This window comes from Maniola jurtina, chromosome 27 (assembly GCF_905333055.1).
Source record: "Maniola jurtina chromosome 27, ilManJurt1.1, whole genome shotgun sequence".
NCBI lineage: Eukaryota > Metazoa > Arthropoda > Insecta > Lepidoptera > Nymphalidae > Maniola > Maniola jurtina.
The window spans coordinates 6733865-6756593 of NC_060055.1; the positions used below are offsets into that span (position 1 = coordinate 6733865).

Consider the following 22729-nt stretch of genomic DNA (forward strand, 5'->3'; position numbering starts at 1 on the left):
TTTCAGTGATAAATATTTTTTATTGCCGCATCGTGTATAGAAAGCCTTTGGTTTAAAAAAAGCGAAAGTTGTCTATGCTCTGTTCATGTGGCTGTGTTCAGTTCGTACTTGAAACACACTTTGTTAGCTAACTTCATACCAGTCCCTAACATGATTGTTCGGGACAATGACCTTTGGTTATTGAGTTCGAGTTGGATTTCCGAACGCAGCAGTCTCAGTCGGGCGAAAATGGCGGCTCCCTTGCCTTCGCTTGGGCACTAAGTCGCATAGGTTCTCGCACGAATTTTTTACGATTTTTGTGTGAAAATGTGAATATGATGAATTAAAACCTGCTGTGAAGTGTTGTTTCAGTGTGTTAGAATATGTGGCGGACAGAGATGTGCCGTTTCGGCGCTGGAAACTGGATTTTCTTGCTGGCTTGTGTTCATTTGTTTACGTGCACCCAAGGTGAGCTCCTTTTCTTTATAAATATTACGCTTTTAATATCGATCGGTGAGCTTTATAACTGGTGGTTATAAAGGTACAGTTAATTTACTATCACTTTCTCTGTAAACTTGACTTTAAACTATATAATTTCTGCTTTTTTTTTCTTGCAATAATAAAACGAATGTTATTTCCCTATGTTTGTGTTAAAGTAGGAGGTCGGGATAAATTATTAGTATTTCTTTATTAATATTGTTATAATCACTGCAAAGCATCATTATGGAATACGAGATAATTATATTTTATGTCATTTTTAGGGTGCCGTACCCAAAGAGTAAAAAAGGAACCTTATTATAATGTCACTCTGCTGTCTGTCTGTCCGTCCGTGTGTCACAGGTTAAAAATAAGGTACCTAATGGGGGGCCATCAAAGTTTTCAGACCATTTTTGTGACAGGCTATCTCAAAAACTAAACTAAGTAGTTGGGAATATGCGGTATAATATTATGTTTATTTACCGTATACTCTATTTAAACAACAAATACTGAAAACAACGATTTATAACATAACTAGATGATGCCCGCAGCTTTGCCCGCGTGAATTGGTCAGATCCCTTGCAGCATCAGGATTGAGGAGTTGGAATCCAAATTTTTATGGAATAAAGTTGCAAAGTTCCCTCACAATTAAAAAAAAAATACCCAAAGCGGTTCAGAAATCTCGGAGATATCAGTGTACCTAAGTAGGTAGAAAAACACAACTCCATTTTTGAAAGTCGCTTAAAAAAGTAGCCTATGTTACTCCTTGGTTAATCCTCTACTTGTCTGTGAAAGTCCTGTCAAAATAGGTTCAACCATTCCGAAGATTAGCCTTCGTTCGCGTGGATTTATGATTTGAAAAGGTTCGTGGATAACTCTTTGATTTTCTTGGATAAAAAGTTGCCTATGTAAGTTTCCAGGATGCAAGCTACCTCTGTACCAAATTTCATATAAGTAAATCGGTTAAACGGATGGACCTCAGAGAATCCCTTGGGGATTCTTTGATTTTCCGGGATAAAATGTCCCCGGTATGTATGCTAACTCTGTAGATACCAAATTTCATCAAAATCGGTTAAACTGTTGGGCCGTGAAAAGCTAGCAGACAGACACATTTTCGCATTTATAATTGTAAATTAGTGTGGATTTGTAAGCTGTGACCGAAACAAACGAACGTTTTTTGAGTTTTTCTTTCAGGTTTAATGCGATGTTCTAGCTCGGAAAAGAAATATTTCATACACCCAAAATGTTCATAATTTAATTATGTACGGAACTCCAAAACAGTGAGGCCCGATCCACACATCACCGGTTTTTTAAATGAAATAGTAATTACAGAACGACATATCGACGATTGACAAGCAAATAAGGCAAAAAAAAATCCTGAAAGGCCAGTAACGCATGCGGTACCTCTGGTGCTGCAAATGTTCATGGGTGGCGGTAATCACTTAACATCAGGTGACTCGCCTGCTCGTTTGCTCGCTATTTTTTGTGAAAAAAAAAATTTTTTTTTCATTCTGTTTAATATAGATTACAAAACGAACCTCATTTCGACAGTTTGGGATGGTTTGGTTACTTTTGAGGCGACGTAATGACATTTATTTACGCTCGTACAGTGTTTTATGGCTCTATTTAATTATGGTTACACAAATACACATAAAAGTCGCCTTGATGTACGAGCGCCGCTAGGGAGCGCTATTTATTGGTTTAGGGCTCCACTGAAGTCTTCTAATGCCACTCGGAGATGTGAGGACGCCGTAACTTTATGTCCTTTTATTGAGTGCTTTAGACTAATTAAAAGCGATATTTTCTTGGGTGTTTATAAACAAGTAAATTGGGGTGTTTTTAGATCCCTCTTATAGTTTAGCCGATTTTATTAATAGTTTTTTGACAGATCGACGACTGACAAGTTAAAATTATGTCCTAAAGGACGTAATAATAATCGCTTATTTTTTTGTAAAAAAATATGATATAATATCTATTTTCGTATTCATCAACTAGCTGATGCCCGCAGCTTCGCCCGCGTGGATTTAGGTTTTTAGAAATCCCGTGGGAACTCTTTGATTTTCCGGGATAAAAAGTGGCCTATGTGCTAATCCAGGATATTATCTATATCCATTCCAAATTTCAGCCAAATCCGTCCAGTAGTTTTTGCGTGAAGGAGTAACAAACATACACACACACACACATACACACACACATACAAACTTTCGCCTTTATAATATTAGTGTGATATGAAAATAAATATTATAATCGTAAAAATCGTAAAAGGAAAAGGAATTAGACTATTTTAGTTATTTTATTTGTGTGCCTTATTTTGATTTATTGGTTTCAAGCTTAAAGTTTTGTTGTCTTCCTGATTAAATAACATATTACACCTTATTTACATATTTAGCATTTATTTCTACCGATTACTTGTAATCTGTGGCACAATCGTAATAATCGTTATGTGTGGCACATCACTAAGGGGGCGGTACCCGTCTATGGACTACAATGTTATTTGTATGGGTCTGCGCGCGAAATTCAAATTTAATTTGGTTTTTCGCAATTTGTAAATTAATACAATAATGCAAATTAATTTGCACGCCATACACAAATGGCAAAATGTGAAGGACCAAGGACCTGTCAATATACCTACCATCATTGTTACTCACATTTCGCAAAATAAAGAATCATTTCATTTAAAAAAAAATACAACAAAGTAGGCTTATAGCATTCTAGTTCCGACAACCTCACAGGATTACATAAAAACATCGATGCATAAAAATCTTTACTTGAAAGTGTTCAGTATAAGAAATTAGTCAAAATAATGAGTTTGACATGAGTTACTCACAAATTAGTCGATACTATAACTAATTTCTTAAACTGGACCCTTTCAAAAGATTTTGCGGTCTTATTAGCGGGAGGTTCCCAGCTAATAAGAACAGCGCTTACCACTACGCCAGGAAGGTCATCGAAACTGCTGATTGTTATCACTTATCACTGGTCATCATCATTATCATGATCATCTCATTGCCGGCTCACTACTGAGCACGGGTCTCCTCTCACAATGAGAAGGATTTGGCTATAATAGTCCACCACGCTGGCCAAGGGCGGATTGGCAGGCTTCACACACCTTTGACAACATTATGAAGAACGTTCAGTGGAAGGCGTGCAGATTTCTTCACAGTGTTTTCCTTCACCGTTAAAGGACTCAATTTACGAAAAGTAAGCGATCGAACCCTGGACCTCCATGTAGAAGACCAACCTCTGAGCTATCACGGTTTATTACTAAATTATTGCCTACTCTAAATGACTTAATTCAAATATCTATCTCATACCTACCTAGGTTTACTTGAGCAATCAGCATTTTAGCACAGATTGCAGCCAATTGCAAATTGCACTAAATTCTAAAGGTGAGACACGATGCTACGCGTCGACATATTGCCTCGACGCGTAGTTATGCGTGTGGGCAGAGAAAAGTTCTGGTGTGGATCAACGTTGGGCAAAGCGGAATTTTCGAACCTTTTGAGTAAAAACGCGCGATACTTTCGTCGAAAGCGAGACGTACAGTTTACTAAAAGAACAATATTTATGCACGCGCGTATTTTAAAAATAAAGCGGAATCATAATAACTGTCAAACTTTGGCAGATTTTTCTTCGTGATTTTTTCACAGGCTATAAGTAACATAGCTAGTGTTACATATGAAAGGGCTTTGTACTAACATTACTACATAATTATTACTAGGAATTATTGTTACTAACACACTAACTTTAAATATAGACTTCTTTGTATATGGTCTGAAATAAAATATTATTTTTGTAAAGTGGTGATAATAAAAAAAATGAATACCCGGCTGAGTTTGTTGTGGGCTCTTCTCAGACCTGGGCGCGTTTGGAACCCTCGTAGCTTTAGTTTTAAGTTAACGTAATTAATTATCACCACTATATCATCTCTCAAATCTAACAAATCTGATAAATAAAAGGTGTATAATAGTACCTACTTTGAATAAACGATTTTGACTTTGACTTTATTTGTTTATTTATTTTATTTTTCACGTTATTTGAAAGACTGTTTAGTGAGCCTGAAAGGCATTGCTGCAGATTTTTTTATAGATATTGAGGCTATCATCGCTTTGTATCTACCCAGGCCTTTAGTAGTAGACACTATCGATTTGTCTCTACCCAGGCCTTTAGACTCTTTAGCGTTGTATGTACCCAGGCCTTTAGAGCTGGGTATTTAGCTTGGGTACTCTAAACTGCATTCGAACGCGAATCACCTACAGTCCAACATAATTGTACAGTTATTTGTTGTGCAGCTCGAAATGCCAGTCAATAAACTACCAACCGTGTTATTAAGGTGTCATAATCAAATGCTAATCTGGGTACCTAGTTATTATAGAAGGCGAAATACCTCTGACTCACTCGAACAATATCTTAGAAATCATAAAATCCTTTAAGTCAAGAATAGGCATCTGCTAGGCAAGTGCGCTCCATCTTTTAGGTATTATCACTTGCCAGCAGGTGTGATTATTGTAGCTAAGCGATAATCTATAAATTAAAAAAAAAAACTTCGGACGGGAGTCTTGCCACGGCGAACTGCTTTCCGAATTGGTGGTAGAGTAGAGAAGTAAGCCAATAAATAATAATATATCGTACAGTGATGTGTGAACGGGATGTATGGTGCGCGATATTGTTGTGCTATGAACTATATATAATATGCTATATGCTACGATATTATACCGTAGTCTGAAAAGAGCTTTATCGTTAAGTAATAAATGGTAGCTTTACAAACCAAACTACGATTTTATAACGATTTAACTTTTGAAGTATGTTAAAAATAGAAACTAAAGTCTATGCTCGGACTCCGCAGCTACTCGATTTTATGAGGTTAGACTTTGGAGAAAATAAAGCAGGGCTTAAAGCCTGTTTTATGCGAAAACAATAAAATCGGCCCATTACGTTTTCATTCCCTTTTTTATGCTACCAAAAACCAATCCGATTTCACCATTACATCGCACGTCCGAACGTGGACGCACGACCCTCGATACATACCTACCAGCTGTATATATGTGATCAACCCATTTCCGCCCCACTACTGAGTACGGGTCCCCTCTCAGAATGAGAAGGGTTTAGGCTATAGTCTGCCACGCTGGCCCAGTGCGGATTGGCAGACTTCACACACCTTTGAGAACATTGAGAACTCTCAGGCATGCAGGTTTCCTCACGATGTTTTCTTTCACCGTTAAAGCAAGTGATATTTAATTGCTTAAAACGCACATAACTGAAAAGTTAGTGGTGCGTGCTCGGGATCGAACCGATTAGGAGGCGGACGTTCTAACCACTAGGCTATCAAAGCTTATATAGGTATATCACTATTACTAAATATTATTAACTGACGTGTTATCGGATAACATATGGATCTGTCTGAAACAATATGGTCGCTAACTATGAGTTTCATAAGAAAGCTCGGAGACACAGTGATAGGGAGAGCTATGCTTGGTGTTTGTCTACGTGTTCAAATCAGTGAGGAGATCGTAGGAGAACCAGAGTTACCGACGTAACTCATGGTTGTGAACCTGAAATGGCAATGGGCAGGGCACATAGTTCGAAAAACTGATAGATGTTGGGATCCCAAGGTGTTGTGCGTGGTATGAATCGTATGTATAACTATAGGAACTGGTTATACAATAGAGACTGGATAACTATATTCAAATATGTAACCGAACAGTTGTAACTAACTATCAGGTTATATAATATTTGAATAGTCTATCTGTTCAAACTTCATCAGTCTAAATTCATCAAAGTTAGTCAGACTCCACGTATTTAGGTATATTATAAAGCTCTGGCTTGCATCCCGTGGACCGGGTACAGGCTATTTTTTGTCCCGGAAAATAAACGAGTTCCCACGGGATTTATTACAAACCTAAACATAATCTATTAAAAAATTATAATTTTAATTAATTAAAAAAAGGAATCGGTATAGTTTCTGTTTTCGAAATATTCCTTTTCTCTACTCACCAATAGACGATGCCCGGGACTCCGTCCGCGTGGATTTAGGGTTTCCCAAATCAAAAATCCCATGGGAACTCTTTGTTTTTCCGGGATTGAAAGTTGACTCTGTCAATTTTCAGGGCACAAGCTGCTTCCTTTCATACATTTAAATCGGTTAAACGGATAGACCTTTGAGAATCCGTGGAAGCTCTTTGATTTTCCGGAATAGATAGTAGCCTATGCCCGTCCGGGACGTATAAGCTAACTCTGTACCTTTCATCAAAATCGGCAGGGAAAGGGAAGAAGTATTTATTAGGGACTCCTTCGCTGACTGACTGACTATAGGAGATTTTAATAAATTGTAAAATAGTAATAAGTAAGTATATATTTAATAATATTTAACATTAGAGATTAGGCTTAGGAACAAACTGCGACGCAGTTTGGCGAGATATATTGTTTTTTTTTGTGTCTTTAAATTAATAAATTAAAAAAAAAAAGCTAGCAGACAGACACACTTTCACATTTACAATATTAGTATGGATATGGATTTGGGATGGTAGTATGGTAGCCATTGTGGTTTTTGTCCATAGGCATGGTAGGGCGATGGGATTAGATGTAGGTAGATGGTAGAGTCGTGACCTGCTCAATGCAGCGCCGGATCACAGATTTGAGTGACGACTGGGCGCGGGGTCACTTTCACATGCACCGAATGCGTTTAATGCAAACGTGATACATTCATATGCTGGGGTTTTTATTGTATTTTATACATACCTTTTTTGATGCACAATTATATCCATACTAGCTAATGCCCGCGGCTTTGTTCGCGTGGATTTAATTTTTGACGTGACAACGTCTTATAATTCGATAGAGTCGGCTGCACGCACGAAAAAACATGACTCATGCGGCGTTACCTCGCTCTGAGGCGTTCCATGTAAGGCTTGAAGTGCAAGCGAGAGCGCGGAACGAGCGACAAAGAAGCACAATCGGCCTTTGTTGTCACGTTCAACTATCGTCAGTAAACCGACTTTACAGACAACCAATTTTTTTTAAATATCCCGTGGCATCGTTTTTGACGTTTGGTACTTATATAAATTATAGTGTGTTTTATAGGAGATGGAAATAGGGGTACCTACCATAGGAGTGTAAAATTTCCTGAAAAAAAAAATGACTATTATGTAGGGGATGGATGGATGAAGGAAACATTTGTCCAACTTCTGCTGATCCGATTTTTTTTCATACTGAGAAACTGAGTCGTACAGTATTAAAAAAAAATTGCTAAAATTGTTTTCACAAAAGAAGCGCTTAATTTTCCTAAGATAGTTTCCCTGTATCTACTATGGTTTTGGATTACCCCACACTGTCCCAGTTAAAAAACACTTTGTACATTATATTATTATAAGCACGAGTAGATAGTTGGCATCACGGAGCCTAATATACCTTATTTTTTATCCCGGAAAATCAAAGAGTTCCCACGGGATTTTCAAAGCTAAATCCACGCGAATCCACGGGCATCAGGTAGTCGTAAATAAAAGAAAAGCCTCTTGTAATGTAACGTAGGAGTGGGGCAGTAAATCTGTTCGGGGTTCATAATATAATCTACGAGGGCATATATCCCGAGATTAAAGGTCGCATCTCACGGGATCTCGATGCCTTGCTAGGCTATCGTAGATCAAAAACTTCCCAAGCTATTTTATCTTTCACTCATATTATTACTAGATGATTCTCACGGCTTCGTTTATGTAGGTTTTGGTTTTTAGTCTGTCTGTCTGTCTGTCTGTCTGTCCGTCGTGTCTGTCAAAAAACCTATAGGGTACTTCCCGTTGACCTAGAATCATGAAATGGCAGGTAGGTAGGTATAGCACAAGTACAAGAATAAATCGGAGAACCCCGAATTTGTGGTTACATCATTAAAAAAAAAATTAAAATGTGTTTCAATTTTCAAAATAAGATAACTATACCAAGTGGGGTATCGTATGAAAGGGCTTTACCTGTACATCTTAAAACAGATTTTTATTTATTCTTATCACACTATCATCACACTTCACACTAATATTATAAAGGCGAAAGTTTGTATGTGTGTGTGTGTGTGTTTCTTACTCCTTCACGCAAAAAACTACTGGACGGATTTGGCTGAAATTTGGAATGGAGATAGATAATATTCAGGATTAGCACATAGGCTACTTTTTATCCCGGAAAATCAAAGAGTTCCCACGGGATTTCAAAAAACCTAAATCCACGCGGACGAAGTCGCGGGCATCATCTAGTGTTTAATAGTTTTAGATTTATCGTGCAAAATGTTGGAAAAAATACCCGAGTACGGAACCCTCAGTGTCTGACTCGCACGTGGCCGGTTTTTTTAAAACTCAAATAAGGTTTAAGGGTTCAAATGAAGGAACCACATTTAGATACGACCAGTCACTTAGTTATATGTATTTGCTTTGGCATTCTTAAAATACACTTCTTGCCATTCCATCGGGCGGGAAGTGAGTGTTTTTAATTACCATTAAAAACCCCATAAAGCGCCGAAGTCCGGATATTTTGAAGCGATTTATTCGTCGCCCGCCATTAAAGCTACATTTTTATGGTCTACCTACTAAGGAACGACTCACACTGAACCCTAACTGCACTCATGCATTGTTTGCTGATAATAAAAATAATACCCGGTTGAGTTTGTTGAGGGCTCTTCTCAGACTTGGGCGCGTTCGGAACCCTCGTAGCTTTAGTTTTAAGTTAATTATCACTACTATATCATCTCACAAATCTAACAATCCTGTTCATCAAACGGTGTACAATAGCACCTACTTTGAATAAATGATTTTGATTTGATTTGAAACATTTGGTGGTGTTAATTGATTAACGCCACCCATGAACATTTGCAAGCACCAGAGGTACCGCCGACGCGTTGCCGGCCTTTCAGGAATTTGTTGGTCCGCCCCTTGAACAACCTCATGTTGTAATCTAGTGGGAACACCGCTGATGGGAGTTGATTCCACAGTTGGCATGTGCGTGGAAAAAAGGATCTGGCACAACGGTCGATGTGCAGCAGGCACCCAGGTGGTGAGAGGGAAATTGTTCACTCTTCAGAGCACTCCTTATTATAAAGTTCATTTTACAATGTCAAGTGCCAACAAGTCATTTTATTGGACCGATCACTTTCAGTCCCTGGCGCAGCATGGATCTGTGTGATCAGTCCCTTATTCTTCGGCCGCCATTATAAGAACATTTTTATGGTCTACCCGCTTAGTCGTTGTTTGGAGCACTCGCGAGATTGCCTGATTGAATATTTTATACCCCAAGGACAAAAAGAGGTTTCCTTTGTACTTATTTTATATGTAAACTAGCAACTCCTCCCGGCTTCGCCCGTCGAACATAAAACCCTCTTTATTCCGTATCACAATGAAATTTCGAAGAATCCGGCCTTAAATCTTACTAGATGACGGGTACCTTACTTGTTTGAACCTTTAAAAATCTTGTGGGAACTCCTTGGATTTTCTGGGATAAAAAGTAGCCTATGTCCGTCCCCGGGATGTAAATTAACTCTGTACCTCATTAAAATAGGTTAAACTGTTGAAATGCTAGCAGACAGACAGACAGATACACTTTCGCATTTATAACATTAGAATGGATTAGTAATCTTCATTTCTTCTGACAGGGATTGAAGTGAAGAGAATCGCAGCTCTAAAAGGCTTTATTCAACATCGATGTAATTCAAGGATAAAGTTGGTAGTCAGACAGACGTGAAGACGCGAGCGCGGGGACGCAAGAAAGAATTCCGCACCGCCAAGTGGCTGACGTATTATGCCACTTTAGCTTGGAATGAAATCTTAGAGGGGTCTCTCCGTCACTCGCTCCATACAAACGTAGTTCCAATTTCATTTGAAAATTAAGTAACCCAAGTCCATGAAATTTTGCAGACATATTCTAGAAACTAATATATGCCTGTAGTTTTCCAGATTTCTGTTAAAAATTAAAAATTATTAAAAATTCACATACAAATCTTTGAGCTCCTGTAATTTTGAAACTACATATTTTTAGAAAAATCTAAAACACCACAGGCACAGATATTAGTTTCTAGAACATGTCTGCAAAATTTCATGGAAATTGGAACTATAATTATAATTATACGATTGTATTGAGTAAGTGACGGAGAGAGCCCTGTTCAGCTTGGCATGAAAAAGCAAGAATCTTGACGGCCGAGGTAGAGAACTGAGAGATGTATAAGTATTTTAAAGTAGAAAAATAGGATTTACGGTTATGTTAGTGTAAAAGTGTCGAACTTGTAGTAATTTATTCAGAATGTAGAGAGCTCAAATTGGGTAATTCATTTAGATGTAGATACAATAATTATACACAGAGTAGATAGAGGACATCTTTTTTGTCGAAAAGACTGGAGGAGGCTATACTCGAAAAGGAACTCATGTCTCACAACCAACTGTTACTGACCATACTAATTTAGTAAAATAAGGATAATGTGCTAAACATAAAAAGGAACCAGCAACATCTTAGTAAGTCATTACCCAAGAAATACAAGAAACCAAATACGCATAAACAGATAAATCTGGATGGTGCAGCGTTAGCATGCGATGTGCACCGCCCGCCCTCCCGCTATTAAACGTGCAGGAAAAGAAACCCACCGAGCAATATAACGCACCACCACACAACACAACGCCATACAAATTCTTCGCCATACAAGTTCCGTTTTACCTTTTGAGGTACGGAACCCTAAAAACCACTAAAAACAAACCTTTTCCAAAATCAAGTTTTAAGTTCACATTCAAACCTATAGTTCCGGCTAATTATTTTAATTTGTTTTGCCTTTGTTCGCGAACAACGACACAACATTTGAGCGTCGACACTCACACAGTGCTGTAGGAGTCTTTTGTCACTCTTTCGCAATAAAAACACAATCCGAGTTCATGAAAGCTTTGTTTTGCAGTTTAAACACCAAAATAAAATAAAACACCTACACTGGGAAAATGAACAGTGTACACAGAAGCTCTCGTTGGGTTTTTATGTGGAATGAAAAAGAGAAAATTATCACATCACACTTCACACTTATCACACTAATATTATAAAGGCGAAAGTTTGTATGTATGTGTGTGTGTGTGTGTGTGTGTGTGTGTGTATGTTTGTTACTCTTTCACGCAATGGATGGATTTGGCTGTAATTGCGAATGGAGATAGATTATACCCTGGATTAACACATAGGCTACTTTTTATCCCGGAAAATCAATGAGTTCCCACGGAATTTAATAAAAACTTATATATCTACGTGAACGAAGTCGCGGGCGTCAGCTAGTAATATTATAAAGGCGAAAGTTTGTGTGTGTGTGTGTGTGTGTGTGTATGTTTGTTACTCTTTCACGCAAAAACTACTGGACGGATTTGGCTGAAATTCGGAATGGAGATAGATAACATCCTGGATAAGCACATAGGCTTCTTTTTATCCCGGAAAATCAATGAGTTCCCTAGGAATTTAATAAAAACTTATATATCTACGTGAACGAAGTCGCGGGCATCAGCTAGTATTTCACAAGCTGCCAGGTATTCTTACTTCCCTTACATACTCAGTAGCTTATATCGCAAAATAAGTACATTAGATATGTCGCAAACGTAAGTTATGCCCGTATGAAGTTTTCCCCTCACGTACAACGACGCGGCGCGGCGCGGCGGGCATTTGTAGTAATAACTGCGAAATTGAAAATAACGCTCCAATTGGCTGGATTCTTCAATGCTATCATATTATATGAATACCAACGTAAAGTATGTCCGTATAACGTATTCCCTACGTAACCTATTCTTTTGAGAGTTTCGTATTTTCAGGGAAAAACCGGCCAAGTGTAAGTCAGATTTGCGCACCGAGGGTTCCGTACTCGGGTATTTTTTCCGACATTTTCACGATAAATCAAAAACTATTATGCATACAAACAAAAATAAATCTATTTTAGAATGTACTACAGGTAAAGCCCTTTCATATGATACCTACCCCACGTGGTACCTATAGTTATTTTACTTTGAAAATTGAAAATACTTATTATTTGTTAATTCTTAATTATTTGTTCATGAACACATTTTTTTTTGTGACGTAACCATAAATTCACGGTTTTTGGGTTTTTTATTGTTTACTTGTGCTATAAGACCTACCTATCGGCCAAATTTCATGATTCTAGAATCTAGGTCAACGGGAAGTACCCTGTAGGTTTTCTTAACAGACGACAGACGGACGGACAAACAAAAAATGAGTGATAAGGGTTCCGTTTTTCTTTTTGAGGGACAGAACCCTAATAAATTGATTGATTGGTTGTGTTACACATATTACCTACCAAATTTTAAGGCTCCGTCCCAGACGTCTGCAAATGCTTTGGTTAAAAAAAAGTTTTAGATAAATAATTCCATAAATTGAAGTAATCAAAGCCTCTCAGCACAACATCCTGTGTTTGACACGAACCTGTTATAGGTGTCTAGGTCTACTCTTAGGGCCGATGCATACCTACGGAGTGGAGTCTCAGTTTTATTTACTATGACATACGGAAATTAGTATCTTTACTGAAATAAAACAAGGAAAAATTCAAAGAACGTCTCCAGTTAGGTATTCATCCTAATTACATTAATAAAAAGCAAAAGTTTCTCTGTCTGTTTTTTGTCTTTTCACGGCCCAACCGTTGAACCGATTTTGATGTTTAGAATAGAGATAGCTTACATCCTGGGGACGGGCATAGGCTAATTGTTATCGCGGATAATTGAGAAGTTCCCTTTTAAACAGAACTCTGTTTTGTATATTTACACTTTATTTAGTACTAGCCGATGCTCGCGGCTTCGCCCGCGTGGATTTAGGTTTTCGAAATCCCGTGGGAACTTTTTGATTTTCCGGGATAAAAAGTAGCCTATCTCAATAAATAGTTTATTTGGATAAGCATAGTGTATTTGACGATAATATGATCAATAAACATAGGCTAATAATTTTAATTACTTTTATTCTATGGAAAAGTGGTTATAATGGCTAAAATATAAATGTTTGGTTTATACTATCGCGGACTTTTTTGTACGCATTATTGAGTTCTACAACTTTTCTATAGAAGTCAACCATACATCTCTAACCATTTAGGCAGCGTTCGCGAGAATCGTTAACGTACGGCAGTTTTTTCGACGCCTTACTCCACAATTTTCACTACCACGAAAAATCCTATCTATTTTCCGGGATAAAATATAGCCTATACGGATTCGAAAGAATCCCTCTAAGTAATGGTAAAAGAAATTTTGAAATCGGTCCAGTAGTTTTTGAGCCTATTCAATACAAACATACAAAAATACAAAAATACAAAGGTTTCCTCTTTATAATATTAGTATAGATATTTTTAGTTATAAGTACAATATGTAGATTAATTTGATTAGTTTTAAGGTTTATTATAGTGTTATAGTGATCAAATAAAAGAGTTTTCTTTTCTTTCTTTCTTTTTATTGCTTGACTTATCCAAGTTCTCCTCGCTCCTTCCCTTCCTCCTCTTTGAAATACCACACACACAGTGTCTTGCTTCATTTATCCTCCCCTGGAATTGTACTTTTCAAAAGTGTGTTACACTTCGGCTCCATTTAATTCTGCGGATGTGCGTTGTGCCTTTCTGGTAGCTAAGCGCATAAAAGGCGGAGCTACGCCGAGTTCCGATACTGAATTATTATTTTAATTACATTTTTCCTTCACTTAAGTAAGCACTTACCTACTAAAGATATAATAAGCTATGTGGAAAGTTGATTACGTTTATGTTTTACATCCTTTATGGCGGGGAAAAGCTATTTATTTCTTGGGAAAGCTTTGCTTTGAACTTATAAAAGCCGATGTGACATAAGAGTGATGGACAGACAGACGGACTTGGCGTATCCTCCAATAGTATAGTTCGCGACAGGTCAACATGGCAATTGTAAACAATTAAAGTCTCAGATAGTAAAATCAACCCGTATAATGCAATGTGAATCGGTTGGAACGCAAACAGCAACTGAAGCTTGTCGTTGCACGCCACGTCCTCGCCCTAGCGCCATCTTTTTCGTCTCGATGGAGGGGGCTCTGACGTCACGACCACAGCATAACCACCAACACCAAGCAACACCGAACGTGAGAACGAGTTGTTGCCAACACGGCCATGCTGCATGGTGCCCGCCCCGGGCACCCCACGAGTCGGGATAAAATTACTGCAAAATAAACAACCGTTAACACCTGATTCACATTACCTACTTGTAAGGATCCTTCCTAACTTCCTAAGGAATATTGCCCATTCATTGTCACTTATCACTTAACAATCATACGACAGCTCGCAACTTAACAAGAGACCTCCACTATGTACTCGTAAGATCCGGGAATATTGTCCATTCGTTATCACTCATCACAACAACAGCTTTCAATTTAAAGAACAAAACAACCGCATCTAAAGGGACTTTGCCACACTTAGGGGACCAGATTTGTCGTAGTTGAAAACCAACTGCACTTAAAGAGCGTTTCGCTCACTTAAATGCAGCAAGTTGGTCAAGACCACTTGCACTTAAAGAATATTTCGCTCACTTAAGCGTACCAAGTTGGTGAAGACCACTTGAAGACCACTTGCACTTAAAGAACATTTCGCTCACTTAAGTGTACCAAGTTCACCTTCAAGTTCCAAACATTATAGAAGACCACTAGAAGACCACTTGCACTTAAAGAGCATTTCGCTCACTTAAGCGTACCAAGTTCACCTTCAAGTTCCAAGCATTATAAAAGACCACTTGAAGACCACTTGCACTTAAAGAGCATTTCACTCACTTAAGCGTACCAAGTTCGCCTTCAAGTTTAAGCATCGTATTCCAATGTGATATTTTATATTCATGGTACAATATTCCAACTAATTAATCTTCCAAAATTTTATCACGGCTCGCTGTATCAATTATGTTGCTATACATACTTAATTTTAAATAGATTACTCAACATAATACACAGGGTAGCCTTGCCAACACGGTTTTTAATACTCCATGAATATTCTTTAAAGAAGCAATGCATTAGCACTCACGATTAAAATCAGATCATACCTCTTTACTAAATCTCAAAATTCTTTACTAAATTCTGAACACATACTCAATGCCATAGCATCGTGCACCCACACAGTGCTCCGACACTATTCATCCACGTATGCAATCACCACACTATCTTTATCTACCGCGCATCCACGCAAGGGATCACCGGTGCCTAGTTCACCATAATACAAGTGATTTGATCTCATAAGAATCATATTTGATCTCATCCATTTTATTTTAACTATCAATGCTTTATTATTATAAACGGATCATTTGATTGTAAAGCTGGTGCTATCAAAGTTAACTTTAAATAATTATTATCATACTAAAACTATCACTTTTTAAACTAATCAATATCTTAACTGCAGTTATATTAATGATTTCACTAGTTCACTGCATTATTAATTACAAGGGTTGGTCACCAAATATAATCTTATAACCCACAAACTATTTTAATTCATGAATTACTCTAGTATCAAACAATAATAATAATTGGTATTTCATATTCCATATATGCAAATATTAAATTACGCTATCTCAAATAATTATTAGGCTAATTAAAAATGATAAACAGAGAGTCATGGATTATGAGCGACACCGATGCATGCCACTGCCAAAACCAAGACTTTCTTTTTAACTCATTCATCTGTCCATTCGCGCAGGGAATTCATCTACTGCCACTGTATGCTATTTAATATTTCTATTCGCACAATATACTCTTACTGTCACTCTTTATTATTTTCGGCCCGTCCTGATTATAGCACAGAATTGCAGCTGAGAGCATAAAAATGTTGCATTTGTCTACCCTCTTATTGTAATCTTTTTAATGAAAATTTCTCAAGTTAATAATACCCACTTAGCTATCCGGACAAGAATATTTCTTTGTTCAACGCAAATGTGAAGCTTTTACCCAAATTTGTAATATTAGGTATTAACTACCAACATAAATCATAGTTATTTTTTTTTAATATTATTCTAATTTGCATTATTAATGATATACTATAACTTTACAAACTAAATAAAGCTTCATTATCATATTATACACACCACAATCCGTAATTATTATTTGTTTTTGAAGCAGGTACCCAACAAATGCAACAAAACTTTTGAATTGAACAGACTAACTACAGGCACTAGTTCTAACTCTGAAGAGAAATATTACTTTCATCGTTACTAGTCTGTCTGTGTCTATTTTATTAAAATATAATGTACAATCCTTTTACCTTCGTTCTAGTTCAATCTAATTGACTTGTACATGTATACAAAACGGTTCTCTGTTTGGATGTACAAAAAATAGCTAAAATGCTTTCAGAGGTCAATGTGTATACGAGTCTACTACTATTACATTACTTTTCTCGGGGATAAACCAAATCGGATCACTCTGTTACATTCCGTCCAAGCAAGTTATTACTCCCTAGTACCCAATAGGTACATACCTATAACCTAAAAATAAATTCGCTTAACGCAATTGAATCAAAAGGAATGTTAACACATTTTTTTTTTATTACCTTTTTGTAATTTTGCTAAAAACCCTTGTATCAACAAAAAAAATCAGCTTTATCTTTAAATAGAAACCTTACGTAAAATTATTCATCTTGTATGCCAAAAGTACGCCCTAATATTATAACGCTCTAGTCAAACATCATATTGTAATGCATGGTAAATTATTTTGACGATTCAAAAGCATTTGTAAAAGTTTACTTGAATTATTATATTATATTCTATTCTTTTATATTATATCATATTCTATTCTAGTCTAGTCTATTCTATTCTATTCTATTGTATATTGAATATTATATCGAAAAGGGGATGCTTATGTCGATGATCACGCAGAATATAAAAAAATAAAACTAAAACTTCATATGTAAATAATCTTTACTGTAATAATTTAAAGTTATTATCTATCTAATTAATTATTTACTTAGGTAGCACTAAGGTAAACCTGTACAGTACTTATTTAAAACTGCAACAAAGGCTCTTTTTTTAAATATTTACTGATTTAAATAACCTGTATAGCAATAATAATAGATGAAACAAAAGAAACAATATTTAAACAAAACTAAAAAATGGCTAATCCAAAAATGTTACTACAGTGTGCATGAACTATTGAATGAATATACCTCAATTATACGATAATACGATATAAAAAGATTGTAATAACTTTGTTAACCACTTTTTATTTGTAAGTACTTTTTTTTTTAAAGTCTGATTAATTATAATAGGACATAATTTGAAAACTCCCATAGTCTTTATTTATATGTGACCTTTTTATTTTATTTTTATTTAATGACCATATAATTAATTCATAATTTTTGCTATTCATATTTCATATTTCATAAGAATTGTAATATTACCTTTGATTATTTACATATGTTTTACTTTGCAACGCCCCAACGGGGTTTCATGTTGTAATATTATGATATTTTTTTATTTATGATGTAAGACATGAATGCAAATAAAGAAAGAATAAAGAATTACCTCTATAAAGATACGAAAATTCTAAATATAAGTCACTCGTACGCGCTTCAAACTTGTATTCCTATCAGGAAAATAATAACAGGATATATACACTCCCAATTATGCTTTAAAAGAAGAACAATTACGAAAACTTCCCTAAAAACTAGTATTGTAAACGTATGGATGTTATTACTTACCCACACAATTATTCAATGTAGATAATATGAAGTACTAAAATGGATACTTGATATCATGTGCGTAAGTACCTACCATTGTAAATGTAAATAGCTGTAATTCCTGATATTTAAAAGGACTGTTATGCTCTTTATTGATAAATAAATGTTTTTAAACTGAAATCCCTTTACTGACGATTTTGATATGCGCGGACAACTACTTCCGGTATCTCTAAACGCCTCGTGACATGTATCAAAAATATACACTTTTTAACCCCATATATTATGTAACATTTACTTACAATTAATATAATAACTTATTATTATAATATTAATATTGACATTTAATTAAGAGACATGTTACCATAGAAATTAATTCACTTTTTGGTCTCATCAGGATTATTTGTACGGATTATTCCTGATGAGTATTAAATATTTGCATGCTTATGAAGTAGAATATGAAGGTCGCTGCTTAGTTATAATTTTTAACTCAACAACTGATATTCAGCAAATAAATAAATTTCATTTCATTTCAGTATACGAGTTCGGGATTGGTTATCATGATTTATATCTGAGCTAACATTTCGCTTGTGAAGTTTGACTAACCTAAGACATTCTTCGATAACATTTTAACTTGTTCGTCACGTATACTACCCACATGTTTAATATTTTTATTATAAAAACTTCTATGTAAATAACAAGCTCAATAGTCACACGTTTTTAAATTATTATCTTCTAAGGACGTATATTACTGATTCTACTATAATAATTGACCCACTATAATTTAAATAATATTTTGTTCGAAAAAAAAAGTTGAGATAAACGTGAATTTAACATTTAGTTCCAAAATAAAATTCGAACAAACTAAAAATTAACCATTTTAAAACATATTCCTTTGAATTTGGAACTAAAAGACAATTGCGTTTACCGATCACTATTCCCACGAGGATCACTTATAGACTGTACGCAATATTAAATCGTGTCAGACTTTTAGCTGATACCTTCAACTTAGTTTAGTAACGAATTATCTCACCTGACTATACAAAAGTTTGAGAATACGATTTAGTAATTTAAACCATATTCACTTAATCTTTAATAATTATTCAAAGTACTCACAGTTTCGGTATCTTTACGAGATACCTTATTACGTTTCCATCGCGGCCGACGGTGTCCTGGCACTTGAAGACCTCTAGGTAGAAAAGTACGTTTGCGTTTCGACCGATTTTTCCTCAAAGCGTAAGTTACTACACACTTCTGATGTAAACAATTAAAGTCTCAGATAGTAAAATCAACCCGTATAATGCAATGTGAATCGGTTGGAACGCAAACAGCAACTGAAGCTTGTCGTTGCACGCCACGTCCTCGCCCTAGCGCCATCTTTTTCGTCTCGATGGAGGGGGCTCTGACGTCACGACCACAGCATAACCACCAACACCAAGCAACACCGAACGTGAGAACGAGTTGTTGCCAACACAATGGGGGTATGAAACGGAGTGACGCACCGCACACTCGCGCGTCATCCGTGCTGAACCACAGGTCGTGCGGGTGTGCGGGGCGTCCCCACACCGATTACCATGTCTACCTGTCGCGAACTATAATAGGGTCTCGTTGTCATCCTTCGCGTATACGGAACCCTAAAATGGTTAAGTGCGGACTGCGTTGGCAAAGTATGAATTAATGAAAACGGGAAGATAACGTCTCAAATCTAAAATGACATTTGCTATCAGCCCGCATATCAAATGTTGAGATGTGGTTTTCTCGCTTACGCTATCTGGAGACTAGTTATAAGTGTAGTAATAAATTATAACTGCACTTTATTTTTGACGTTTATATGTGTAAGTGCATTTTACATATTATCCTAGTTAACCCCCGACCCAAAAAGAAGGGTGTTATAAGTTTGACGTGTGTATCTGTCTGTGGCATCGTAGCTCCTAAACTAATGATCCGATTTTAATTTAGTTTTTTTTGTTTGAAAGGTGGCTTGATCGAGAGTGTTCTTAGCTATAACCCAAGAAAATCGGTTCAGCCGTTTCAAAGTTATCAGTTTTTTTCTAGTTACTGTAACCTTCGCTTGTCGGGGGTGTTATGAATTTTTAATTTTCACTTGTCTCAGATGATGATTTATTTCAGAGAGCATGAGTGTCTCTGAACTCTGAAGTTATCACCACAGTTATCGCCTGTCTGAGATGGCATAAATAAATGTTAATATTGCTTCAGACTTCAGTAGCTACTAGATACCTACTTGTTAAGTCCGGCCACGTTGCAAGGGGTGTGGCGGCACGCGCCGCGGTGTTTTCAAATGCCCTGTCTTGAATACCTATCTGTCTACTGTAGCTGTGATAGCTCAGTGGTTAAGACGTCAGCCGTTCGGGAGGTCCAGGGATCGACCCCGGGCACGGACCCCTAACTTTTCGAAGTTATGTGCGTTTTAAGCAATTAAACATCACTTACTTTAACGGTGAAGTAAATCATAAGGAAACCTGCTTATGTATGCAAATAAGAGTTCTCCATAATGTTTAGGGTAACCTATAAGGTAGGTACTTCCCGTTGATCTAGAATCATGAAAGGTAGGTCTTATAGCATAAGTAAAGGAAAAATCCGAAAACCGTGAAATTCGTGGTTCCATCTCAAAAAAATTGTTGAAATGTGTTTCAATTTTCAAAGTAAGATAACTATACCAAGTGGGGTATCAATTATCATATGAAAGGGCTTTACCTGGTACATTCTAAAACAATTTCTCCTAATTTATATGCATAATAGTTTTTGATTTGTCGAAATGTCGAAAAAAAAACCCGAGTACGGAACCCTCGGTGCGCGACTGACTGATACTTGGCCGGTTTTTTACTTTTATATTTTCTTACATGGATACAAATTAAAATCATAACTCATGATATGTTTCATGATAAATTTTCAGACTTATAAAAACTTTTTTCTACCGATATTTTTAACAACTAGGTACTCGTATTTACTTCTTGAACCCACTAATGAAGTGTTCTCGCGTATACAAAATACCTATATAAGTATATATAGGTACAGCAAATTATCGGAGAAATCGCAAAAGTTCCTGTGGTTATAATGAATGGGAAACCTCTCTTCTCCAGTTCAAAATAAAACTTGAAAAAAACGAACGAGTTTCATAACGCTGCGTTATTTATAGGGTTCCGTACTTACCCTCGTAGCTTTACGTTAACTTTAACTTTAAGAAGTATTTAAGAAGTTTAATTATGTTACTTAGGTTAACTTATTAACCTAATTATTATCACCAATTAATCATTGTTTGACAATTAGAAAGTGTACAGTAAGTGTAAGTGTAGACTTTGACTTTGCTTTTGAAGGGTGGCAATGAGATCCTATTACTAAGCCTTCGTTATCCGTCCGTCTGTCCGTCTGTCTGTCAGTGGGATATATCTCGTGAACTATAGTAGGTAGAGAGTTGAAATTTTTACAGAATGTGTATTTCTATTGCCGCTATAACAATTAACAACAAAATAATAAACATTTCAATATGGTCGCCATGAAAAGTGAAAAAATAAAATGGTTTTTTTTGTGTCATGGCATGGAACCTTTATGTGGATTTAGGTTTTTTAATCTCATGGGTGCATGGGGGCTTTTTGTTTTCCCAAAGTAAAAAGTAGCCTATGTACCCACCCGGAATGCAAACTCTGTACTTATTTAATTTCGATGGGCCGTGAAAGGCACCAGATTATACCAGATGGACAGATAAACATACACTTTTGCATTTATAACACTGGTATAAGTATGAAAACATGAATTAATAGAGATGGACGAAAGTTAATGTTCACTTGGTGTTATCTGTTTTTTTTTAAATAATTTATAGCCTAGTGCTTGGCTGCAATTACACCTGCTGGCAAGTGATGATGCAGACTAAGATGGAAAATACTTGTTTAGAAGATGCCTATTCATTCTTGACTTGAAGGTACCCATATTAAAAATCGAAGGCAAAACTGATGCTGGAAGGGCGTTCCATATCCTAGCGGTTCGAATTAGAAACGAGGAGGTAAATCACTTCGTACGTTTCCGTGGAATTTCGACTAAGTACATAATCGAGTAAAAAGTAACTTCACTCAAAATAATAAGACCTGCAACCTACAAGCAGCTTATTCCATCAAAAGAAAGGATTATATCAAACAAATACTCCCCTTTTCATAAATCCGGTACCCCTTTGAACTACCCCCTTTATAATTCATGGCCAATTAGATGCACGCGCGTTTTAATGGGGATTTTCAGTTTGTACATCCATACTTAATATTATAAATGCGAAAGTGTGGCTGTCTGTCTGTATGTCTGTCTATCTGCTACCTTTTCACGGCCCAACAGTTTAACCGATCCTGACGAAATTTGGTACAGGGTTAGCTTATATCTCGGGGACAGACATAGGCAACTTTTTATCCCGGAAAATCAAACAGTTCCCAAGGGATCTTTAAAAACCTAAATCCACGCGAACGAAGTCGCGGGCATCCTATAGTAATATCATAAACTTGCCTCATTGGTCAGTGGTTAGCATGTTCGACTGCGGATAACGAGCTCTTGGGTTTGATTCCCGGGTCGGGCCAAAAATAGATCCCCGGGGCTAGACAGGGGTGGCGTGTAACCCCCGTGTGTCGGAGAGCTCGTACAGAC

At 36.6% G+C, this 22729-nt stretch overlaps 1 protein-coding gene across 3 annotated transcripts in view; it reads left to right on the forward strand.

Moving 5' to 3' along the window:
• Nucleotides 1-190: 190 nt before the first annotated feature.
• Nucleotides 191-22729, forward strand: part of LOC123879000 (neogenin) — a 152991-nt gene continuing 130452 nt past the window's right edge. For all 3 annotated transcript variants that reach the window (XM_045926453.1, XM_045926455.1, XM_045926454.1), the window contains exon 1: nucleotides 191-447. In XM_045926453.1, the coding sequence (XP_045782409.1) occupies nucleotides 363-447 (85 nt within the window). In that variant the 5' untranslated portion in view covers nucleotides 191-362. The remainder of the gene's footprint in view (nucleotides 448-22729) is intronic.